The sequence below is a fragment of the Drosophila eugracilis genome, unplaced genomic scaffold (assembly GCF_018153835.1).
Source record: "Drosophila eugracilis isolate 14026-0451.02 unplaced genomic scaffold, ASM1815383v1 contig_1873, whole genome shotgun sequence".
Taxonomy (NCBI): Eukaryota; Metazoa; Arthropoda; class Insecta; order Diptera; family Drosophilidae; genus Drosophila; species Drosophila eugracilis.
In genome coordinates, this window is record NW_024572725.1 from 92,845 (window position 1) to 103,574 (window position 10,730).

The following is a 10,730-nucleotide window of genomic DNA, read 5'->3' on the forward strand; positions in this document are numbered from 1 at the left end:
CCATATTTCCTCTATGGTTAATAAAGCTAGAGAAGTTCTTGGTTTTATTAAAAGATGGTCAAAGGAATTAAACGACCCCTATGTTACCAAAACACTTTTTATTTCTTTGGTTCGTCCGATTCTGGAATATGGATCAATGTATCTGGGACCCCCAGTATGCGGTTCACCAGTGCCTTATTGAATCCATCCAAAAGAATTTTTTAATATTTGCTCTCCGCGGTCTTAACTGGGATGCAAATATACACCTTCCCTCTTATCAAAGTAGACTCTTACTAATCAATTTGCCATCCCTCGCTAATCGTAGGACGATGCTTGGGGTAATCTTTATACATAATCTTCTAAAGGGTGAAATTGATAGCCAGGCCCTTCTAGGCCGCCTGAATATCCATGTACCTCTTAGGATTACTAGAAACTATATTCCTCTATCCTTAGAGCATTGTAGTTCGAACTTTGCCCAACATGAACCATTTCGGGTACTATGTTCAAACTACAATGATCTTTATAAAATTACTTCTAACTCTTCTCCTAACACTTTGAAAGTTTCGATACTAACCCATTTAGCACAAAACTAACTTTCATCGTATCTTTCCTAATCCACTCGGATCTATCCCCGTGTTCCGAGCCGTACGTCAGACGGCAGCTCCCCTCGGTCGGTTGGGCGGGAGGTGTGTTGCACGTCAAGCAACGAAAGTCGCGCGAAAAAAAAAAAAAAATGGTATATAATAAGTATGTATATATGTTCCTGTGCAGTATTGTCTTATTACACAGCTGCACAGACTAAACATTTTGACTTGATCAAATTCGTGTCTAATGCCTAAACTTACCAGAAGCGAATAGTGATAAGAAAGAGACAAGAAAACAAAATCTATTTTTATAATTCGCTTTCCGATAAGAATTGCAACTTGGTCAACATTTTAGTATGCGTTGATCTTTGCTTCACAAGTAAATTGATTGCCATGAGACGTAAACGTGATGATATTGTGCGCGATTTTTTCGACTTTAATTTTGAAAAAAATGAATCGAAGTGTAAAATCTGCAACAGCCCTTTTCAGGGCTCATACTTCACAAACTTAAGGAGGCATCTTCTAGACCGGGATGCCGAAGCTTACTCATCTGAGTTAAGCCAGCAAATTGTCATAAAGATGTCGGCCAGTCAAGTGAAAGAGGCTTGCGTGCAATTTGTGACAGACGAAAAATTGCCTTTTCAAATGTTTGATTTTGCACCTTTTAAGACATTGACGGAGCAAATTTTTAAGGGCTTGGACATGACTCCCGGAAGCGCGCAGAGTGTGATACCTGTGGAAAAGCAAAAAAAAATTGTCATGAAGATGTCGGCCAGTCAAGTGAAAGAGGCTTGCTTGCAATTTGTGACAGACGAAAAATTGCCATTTCAAATGTTTGATTCTGCACCTTTTAAGACATTGACGGAGCAAATTTTTAAGGGCTTGGACATGACTCCCGTAACAGCGCGGAATGTGATGCCTGTGGAGCCTGTGGAAAAGCAAAAAAAAATTGTCATAAAGATGTCGGCCAGTCAAGTGAAAGAGGCTTGCGTGCAATTTGTGACAGACGAAAAATTGCCATTTCAAATGTTTGATTCTGCACCTTTTAAGACATTGACGGAGCAAATTTTTAAGGGCTTGGACATAACTCCCGTAACAACGCGGAATGTGATGCAGCATGTGTCGGAAAAGTATGAACGCGAAAAGGCCTTGTTAATAAGGCGGCTAAAAAATAAGGTCGTTTCGCTGAAAATTGACATCCCTTCAAGGCATTCCAAATGTTCGCGCCATAAGGGCGCTTAGTTTCGAGCGGCAGTGTAAGAGCGAGCGCTGCACTGGCGCTTGCACTCCCGCTTGCACTCCCGCTCTCCGGTGCTCTCCCGCTCCCGGCGAAACCCACCACTCCGCGGTCCAGTTTGGGTTCCTCTTTAGTTTTAACTTAGTTTAACTTAATCTAAAATCTGAAGTGAGCCAATAAAGTGCCATCCCATCGTGAAGTCGATCTCGCCGCTTTCTTCTTTTTTTGGACTTGTGGGAATTTCCAGCTGCAACCACCCCCTCCAACTTCTACGGCCGACATCCGCCACGATAGCGGGCATTTTTTTTTTTTTAAACCCCCCCACTTCATCGTCCCTTTGCCCCGAACTTGCCGGGTGTTTTTTTTCCTCCCCTCCCCCCTAATCTACCCCCCCCTTCCCCCCCCTTTTAACAAAAAAAATAATATTAATCAAATTTTTTATCTTACCCCTTCCTTTCCCATTTTCATTTTCCTATTTAAAGTATTTATATTCAAACCAAAAAAAAAAAAAAAAAAAAAAAAAAAAAAAAAAAAAAAAAAAATAAAAAAAAAAAAAAAAAAAAAAATAACCCTAAACTTTTTTGAAATTTTTAAAATATAAAGTGTTTAAAAATTTTTTCCCTTTAGATATTTTTACTTTTTTTCCACATTTTTCAAAAGCATACATATATATTCGCATACATAAGCTCCCCGCTATTCTGCGAGCAGCCAAAATTTTTCCATCAAATACATACATACATACATGAGCAGAGCTTAGCGCTATTCTGTGCTAAGCATCGAACTCCATATACACACATACATATATTTGGGCAATTTTTATTTTGTCTCCGTTTTGTTCATATGCAAGCATAGGCACTTACACGATTCAAATAGTAACGAGCAAAACACACGGCACCAATCCTACATCCATACGGGAATTCAAAATCGAGCAAAAAAAAAAAAAAAAATTAATATTTTTCGAATAATCGTCAAAGAAAATTTCAAGGTCGATAGCTATTTTAGATTCGTTTTTCAGCTAGTTTTTTTTGGCTTCTTTTTTCTTGTGTCGCAAAAGTGGTTAAACTTCGATTGTGTTCCTAAATTACAGAAAAATTTTTGCCAGAGAATTCCAAATCTAAATTCTGCTCCTAGGCTATCGTACCACCAGCCATTTAATTTTTTTTGGCTATTTAATTTTTTTTAAAATTGATTGTCGAAGTTTTTCTTGCGGTTGATGTGTCGGTTTTTTTTTCCATTGTTTCGGTTGTTTTTTTTTTGTGTTTAGCTATTCAGCCTTTTTAGTCGTTTGGGTTGATTCTCTCAGCGAGATTTAGCTATTTTTCGTCAGGGAGCATTCAGCTATTGTTTGCTGTTTCCAGAACTCTTAGCTATATTTAGCTATATTTTTCGTCAGGGAGCATTCAGCTATTGTTTGCTGTTTCCAGAACTCTTAGCTATATTTAGCTATATTTTTGTCAGTGGGCATTCAGCTATTTTTTGTTGTTTCCGTAACTCATAGCTATATTTAGCTATTTTTTCCAATAAGCGTTTCGTAACCGGTCGCTATTTTCTAGCTATTTTTCTAGCTATATCAGCTAATTTGCTCCAAACCGAGTCTGCGGGTCAGTTTTTTATTCGTTTCCTTAATTTTTTGGCGGCGGGAAGGCCTTCCGATTTAAACAGCGTAGCTGAGTATGCCCGTTGAGGGTGACAAGAAGCCAACGCCGACACCAAAAAAGGAAACAAAGACCACCCTTTCCTCTCCGCTGCCTTCTCGCGTCAAACAAGTGCCCAAGTCCGCTAGCCCGAGACCTAGAAGCTCGAGTGCCACGCCAAAGATCAGAGATCGCCCAACGACGGGCTCAAAAACAAGTCCGAGAATTGTCGTCTCCAAACCGGTGGCGAAAGCGTCGAGCGAATCTTCACTTGTGGAACAGCCAGAGAATCCCTCTGCATCCGGGACTAAATTTCTGAGGGTCACGCGCGCTAGTAGGAAAATGTCGGTAGCCGAGCAGCCAACGGCCGCAACCGCTGCGTTGCACAAATTCATCGCTGTGAGCGATCGCGTCAGCGCTTTCGAAGACAAAATCAATACTCCTGGTCAGGCTTCGCAATCTTCACACACATTGCAAGTCCGTCTGCAGCAAGTGCGAGCCTTATGGGAGAAGGTTGAAAAAGAGTACGAAATCTGCTCTGACCTCATTGCCCAGGAAGGATCCCTCAGCACCTTACCTCTCCTACAAGCAAAGTATGACTATTGCTACTCCGTATACGAGACATGTGCAGCTCAGATTAGCGAAACGCTAGACAGAGTGACGCCTCAAGCCGATCCAGCTCTTCCCTCTCAACCGCTTATTTCGTCCGGTTGCCGGCTACCGCCCTGCGATACAGAAGTTTTCGATGGGGACTACCTCCGATGGCCCACTTTCCGGGACCTGTTCACGGCAGTTTATGTTAACAACCCCAGGCTGACACCGGTCGAGAAGCTTTTCCATCTCCTCACCAAAACTAGTGGCGAGGCAAAGGCCATAGTGTCCAAATCCCCGCTTACAAATGACGGCTTCGCGTCAGCGTGGGCAGCGCTTCAAGACCGTTTCCAAAACAAAAGACTTTTAGTCAACAGCCAACTCAAGCTTTTGTTCAACTTGAGCTCCATTTCTCAAGAGTCGGGACATGCTCTAAAGGAGCTGCAGTCTACGATTCAGGGGTGTCTAACAGCGCTAGCACATTCCAATATCTCCACTGACAACTGGGATTGTCTGTTGGTCTTCCTGTGCGCCAGCAAACTGCCAAAGTTAACCCTTTCCTTATGGGAACAGTCGCTAACTTCGAAGTCCGAAATTCCGGCTTGGGAGGAGATGAACACCTTCCTAAGCGAAAGGTATCGGACACTTGAGGCTATCGAGGATATGAAGCCGACTCAGTCAGTTCCCAAAAGGCTGCAATCCTTCGAGACCAAGGTCACCCCCAAACAAAAGGGGTGTGACTTATGTTCTAAGGAAAATCATCCAATCAGATTGTGCCCGCGCTTTCTCAACATGTCTGTCGACGCGCGTTCCGGCTACATCAAAAAGAAGCAGCTATGCCTGAACTGTTTCGCTAGAGGCCACCAGCTACGTGATTGCACGAGCACACATAGCTGTTTCACGTGTAGGGGGAGGCATCATACATTGCTGCATCGCGGCTCCCCCAGTTCCTCAAGCACGACTTCCTCAAACGCTCGACCCACGAGCTCTCCAACCTCGGCGCCCTCGGCGCAACAATCCTCCAGTCGCAATGCATCCGCGAGCACCTCAACGGTGCAAAATTATTTCGCTGCAAATACTACAGCCGTCCTGCTGAGCACGGCAATTGTTGACGTGTGCCATCTGGGCACGAGCTACCGAGCCCGAGCTTTATTCGACTCGGGATCGGAAGCCACCTTCATCTCCGAACGCATGTTCAAACTCCTTAAGTTGCCTTTCCGAAAAACCCAAACACAAGTCTCAGGGCTAAACCAATCGGTTTCGGCAGAGTCAACGAGACTCTGCCAGTTTGCTATCCGCTCCCCTACTAAGCCGGGTCTTCAACTAGATACCGCAGCCTATGTCCTTCCGGAATTAGCGGGCAAACTGCCCTCCCATCCAGTTCCCAGGAATTCTTTGCAAGACCTGCCCGATCTCCAATGGGCAGACCCAAACTTCTTTGAAAGTTCCCAAATCGATTTACTGATCGGAGCTGATATTCTACCGTCGGTGATGATGCAAGGCACTCGGAGAAACATTTGTGGCTCCCTCCTAGGCCAAGAGACCATCTTCGGCTGGGTACTTACCGGGCCGATCTCCAATACTAAGGCCAACAGAGTCGCATCCTTCACGACTCAAGTACACCACCAAAAGGAAGATTCGTTAGACTCGCTTCTTAGCAAGTTCTGGGAGGTGGAGGATCTACCATTCCAGATGGTGAAAGAGTCGGATTCCTATTGCGAAAGGAACTTCCTCCGGACTACCAAAAGAGACGCAAGCGGGAGGTACGTGGTTACGCTCCCATTCTGCGACCCCGAAAACTCGGGGTCCGATCTGGGATATTCAAGGTCCATTGCGTTAGCTCAGTTTCTTCGAAACGAGAATCGTTTAAAAAGAGACTTTCCGTTAAAAGAGCAATATGACAGCGTGATTCAGGAGTATCTGGATCTGGGTCATATGCACGAAGTTCCATCGACTCATAGTTCCCCCACTTACTATCTTCCACATCACGCGGTAATCAAGCCCGAAAGTACTACGACAAAGCTTCGCGTTGTATTTAACGCCTCCAGTCCATCTGCGAATGGAACCAGCTTAAATGATATTCTTCATGCTGGTCCAGTCCTGCAATCCGATCTGACCATTCAAATTCTGAAATGGCGATATTTCCAATATGTGTTCAGCGCGGACATCACAAAGATGTACCGTCAGATCTGGGTCGATCCGAAACATACACCCTTTCAAAGAATCCTGTTCCGAGATAAGGAGGGGGATATTCGAGACTTTGAGTTGAAAACAGTTACCTTCGGGGTCAACTGTGCGCCCTTCCTCGCTATTCGAGTGCTGCAGCAGCTAGCAGAGGATGTCCAAGGGGCGTTTCCAAAAGCCAGCCACATTCTTCAACAACATATGTACGTCGATGACGTTCTGGCAGGGGCAAATTCCATATCTGAGGCCCATAGTTCAATCCAAGAGCTACAAGCAGCTCTTAGCTCTGCTGGTTTCCCGTTGAGGAAGTGGACTTCAAACCACACGAGCATACTACAAAATATTCCGGCCGAACACCTCCTTCATAGCGAGTTCCTCGATATCGATACCGAAAGCACGGCCAAAACGCTCGGGATTCGATGGAGGGCTAAGTCCGACGAATTCTACTTCGTGCCGCCAGAAATAGTGGTGGAACCCTCCTTTACAAAGCGGGAGGTGTTGTCCCAAATCGCGAGGTTGTTTGATCCAGCCGGATGGCTCGCTCCGTTTATAATACGTTCCAAAATGTTTATGCAGGAGATTTGGCTACAAGATTTCAGCTGGGATGATAAGCTTCCCAGCGAAATGAGTCAGAGGTGGCAGGCGTTTCTTCATGAGTATTCCGACCTCAACCAGATCCGCGTCCCGAGATGGGTCTGTTTTCAGCCTGAGATCAAAGTGGCGTATCATGGATTCTGTGATGCGTCCCAAAAGGCTTATGGAGCGGCGATCTACGTGCGCGTCGAGGTGGGTCAGAAAATACTTTCTAACCTCCTCACATCCAAGACCCGAGTCGCTCCCGTCAAGACCGTGTCCCTTCCACGGCTAGAGCTATGTGGCGCCGTGTTGTTAGCCGAAATGGTAACGGCTATTCTTCCTAATATGCCCACACCAAGTTCCGACATACGCTGCTGGACCGATTCGACCATCGTTCTGGCCTGGTTACGGAAGCCGGCGTGCAACTGGACCACGTTTGTTGCCAACAGAGTGGCCAAGATAACGCAGGCAGTACCAGTCGACTGCTGGGCACACGTTCGATCCGAACAAAATTCCGCCGATTTAGCTAGTCGAGGCGTGTCCCTACTCGAGTTAGCGGATAGTCAACTTTGGTGGCACGGGCCAGAGTGGCTGCAAGGGCCACAAGAGCTGTGGCCAGCCCAAAGCATTGTGCAACCGAACACAGAGCTCGAGCAGCGCGCGGTGAAGGTGCATTTCAGCCAGGTCCCTTCTGACGAATTTCTCGAACGCTTCTCTAAACTGGACAAAGCACTGCGAGTCCTGGCGTATGTTCGGCGCTTCCTTAGCCGCTGCCGTAAGGGCGCGATCTCCTCTACTTCCCGACCCACGAGGGAAGAAATCCGAGAGGCAGAACAAACGCTGATTTCCATCGCGCAACGTCGAGCATACGGCCAAGAGCTGAAGCACTTGGCAGAGAAGAAGCCCCTTCCGGGGGCAAGTCCAATTTTAAACTTGTTTCCGTTCACGGACCAACTCGGCCTCCTAAGGGCGTGTGGTCGCGTCACAGCTTCTAGAGCCCTCCAGTATGATGAACGGCATCCAATAATTCTGCCCTACGGCTGTAGACTGTCTCGCCTTCTCGTCCAATTCACCCACCAGATTACTCTTCACGGCGGTAGTCAGTTGATCGTTCGCCTGATCCGATCGAAGTATTGGATTCCTAAACTCAAGAATCTGGTCAAGGCAGTGGTGAATCCGTGTAAGATCTGCACGATTTACAAAAAGAGACTGCAAACTCAGCTGATGGGCGATCTTCCAAAGGACAGAGTGTCCTTCTCGAGGCCTTTTACATATACGGGCATTGATTATGCCGGGCCGTTCGAGATTAAAAACTATACCGGGAGAGCGTGTCTCATTACCAAGGGATATGTATGTGTATTTGTGTGTTTTTCCACGAAGGCTATCCATTTAGAGCCGACATCCGATCTCACCGCCGAAAAGTTCCTAGCCGCCTTCGCTCGTTTCGTAGCTAGGCGCGGGTGCCCAAGGCGGATTCATTCTGATAATGGCAAGACGTTTGTGGGGGCAGCTTCTCTACTTTCTCGGGACTTCCTTCAAGCCGTCAAAGAGTCTGTGACTGATGTACACAGCCATCAGGGACTTGACTGGCGCTTCATCCCGCCCGGGGCTCCGCATATGGGGGGTCTGTGGGAAGCAGGGGTGAAAAGTTTCAAAACTCTTTTCTATAAAGCCACGGCTACGCGCAAGTATACATTTGAGGAACTTGCGACGCTCCTAGCCAAGATCGAAGCTTGCCTCAACTCCAGACCCCTATCCCCGATGTCTGAAGATCCCTCCGATCTGCTAGCCCTCACGCCTGGCCATTTCCTGATTGGCGGGCCGTTGCTTTCCACGGCTGAGCCTGAGATAAAGGGCGAAGCCAAGTCGATAATCAATCGATGGCAACATTTGAAAGCCCAACATCAGCAGTTTAGTGCGCGGTGGAAAGAGGAGTATCTCAAGGAACTCCACAAACGCAACAAATGGCAATTTCCGACCCGAAACATCAAAATTGACGATATGGTGGTAGTTAAGGAGGATAATTTGCCCTCGAACGAATGGCGGCTCGGCAGAATTGTTTCTGTTTTCCCCGGAGCCGATGGCCGAGTTCGAGTGGCTGAAGTCCGTACGGCGCGCGGCACAATAAAACGGCCCGTGCATAAGGTTATCCTTCTCCCTATGGAGAGCAAGGAACCGGCTACTTCCAGCCATTAATCTATTTCCGTCTGCGAGGTCACATACTAAGCCAACTTTTTGTCTCTTTTCCTCGCAGAACAACTTCAACATAATGGTGCCGCGTCCCCGCACAGCCCAGGATTTGGATAGCAGACGTACCCGAGGTATTCAATCCTACCGCTGCCGAGTCTGCCGGGGCATCCATCCTCTTCGGAAGTGCAAGAGGTTCCAGAAACTGAGCGCTGAGAAGCGCCTTCGGGCAGTGCTGATTAATAAGTACTGCTCGAATTGCCTCGCCCACGAGCACTCAGGAGGGACCTGCCGAAGCACCGAGGGATGCAAAACGTGCGGGGGGGATCATCACACCCTGCTCCACATGCACGAGGCGGTGCCATCAACCTCTCGTCCACGCACCGAACGCCCCGCTCGTCAGCCCGTCTCCAGTGATCCTGCTCGGCCGGCGGCCCCCACTCCAGCGCCGGCTCGCCATCCCGTCCCAAGGGAACCAGCGCGTTCAGTGGCCCCCACTCCATCTCCGACCGTGGCGGCTTATCTGCGACAGAGGGTGGTTCACATCCTCCCGACCGCCTGCGTGCTGCTCGACACCGGGAGCACCACGTTTGAGATGGGGGCCCTGATCGACCCGTGCATGGCGGTCAGCAGTATTGACCGGTCGTTGGCGACGGCATACCGGCTGCCCGTCACGCAGACAGGCGAGGAGGAGGTCTGCACGGCGACCATCCGATCCCGCACGGGCGACTTCAGGCTCGACGTCGTTTTAAGGCTCGATCCCAGCCTTAGGATTCGCACGCCAGTACGGGCTCTGAGTGACACCATCCGGGCCAAGTTCGAGGATATCCGGCTCGCGGATGAACAGTTCCATCGCCCATCGACCATTTCCCTCGCGTTGGGGTCAGACTTGTTCCCCAAGCTGATCCAACCGGGGTTCCTGAAGCTGGAAGATGGGCTGCCCGTCGCTCAGAGCACCGTGTTTGGATGGACCGTCTCCGGAGTATGCCACGAGGAGTAATCCTGACTCTTGCTGCCGCAAGGGGGGGGAGAATGTTCGCGCCATAAGGGCGCTTAGTTTCGAGCGGCAGTGTAAGAGCGAGCGCTGCACTGGCGCTTGCACTCCCGCTTGCACTCCCGCTCTCCGGTGCTCTCCCGCTCCCGGCGAAACCCACCACTCCGCGGTCCAGTTTGGGTTCCTCTTTAGTTTTAACTTAGTTTAACTTAATCTAAAATCTGAAGTGAGCCAATAAAGTGCCATCCCATCGTGAAGTCGATCTCGCCGCTTTCTTCTTTTTTGGACTTGTGGGAATTTCCAGCTGCAACCACCCCCATCCAACTTCTACGGCCGACATCCGCCACGATAGCCGGGCTTTTTTTTTGGACAACTCCGCCCACTCCATTTCACGAATCCGTCAATACAATACCCGGTCCTTCACAGAGGCAGACTGAAAAAGTTCATCGCCACAACAGATCGAATTAGCCAATTTGAGGCTAACATAAATACCCCGGGCGCCCCAGAAACGGAAATAGGCTCCCAATACATGTGCGAAATCCATCGGGACCAAATTCGGGCACTCTGGGAGAAGGTGGAGAAGTGCGATGAGAGCTGCTCCGATTTGCTAGCCGTGTCCGACGACAATGCGGCCACCTCAACATGCGCGCCCATTTCAAAGACATCCGTCTTGCCGACTAGGTTCCATCGCCCGACAACAGTCTCACTGGTGTTAGGCTCGGATGTATACCCCGAGGTAATCAGACCCGGGTTCCTAAATAAAC

General features: G+C 48.4%; 1 protein-coding gene across 1 annotated transcript; it reads left to right on the forward strand.

Annotated features, from left to right (window-relative positions):
* The first annotated feature begins 2,468 nt into the window (after positions 1–2,468).
* LOC121529771 lies at positions 2,469–8,981 on the forward strand. Its single transcript, XM_041817727.1, has one exon. The coding sequence runs from the start codon at positions 3,474–3,476 to the stop codon at positions 8,979–8,981; it is 5,508 nt and encodes a 1,835-aa protein (XP_041673661.1). The 5' UTR covers positions 2,469–3,473.
* Positions 8,982–10,730: the final 1,749 nt, after the last annotated feature.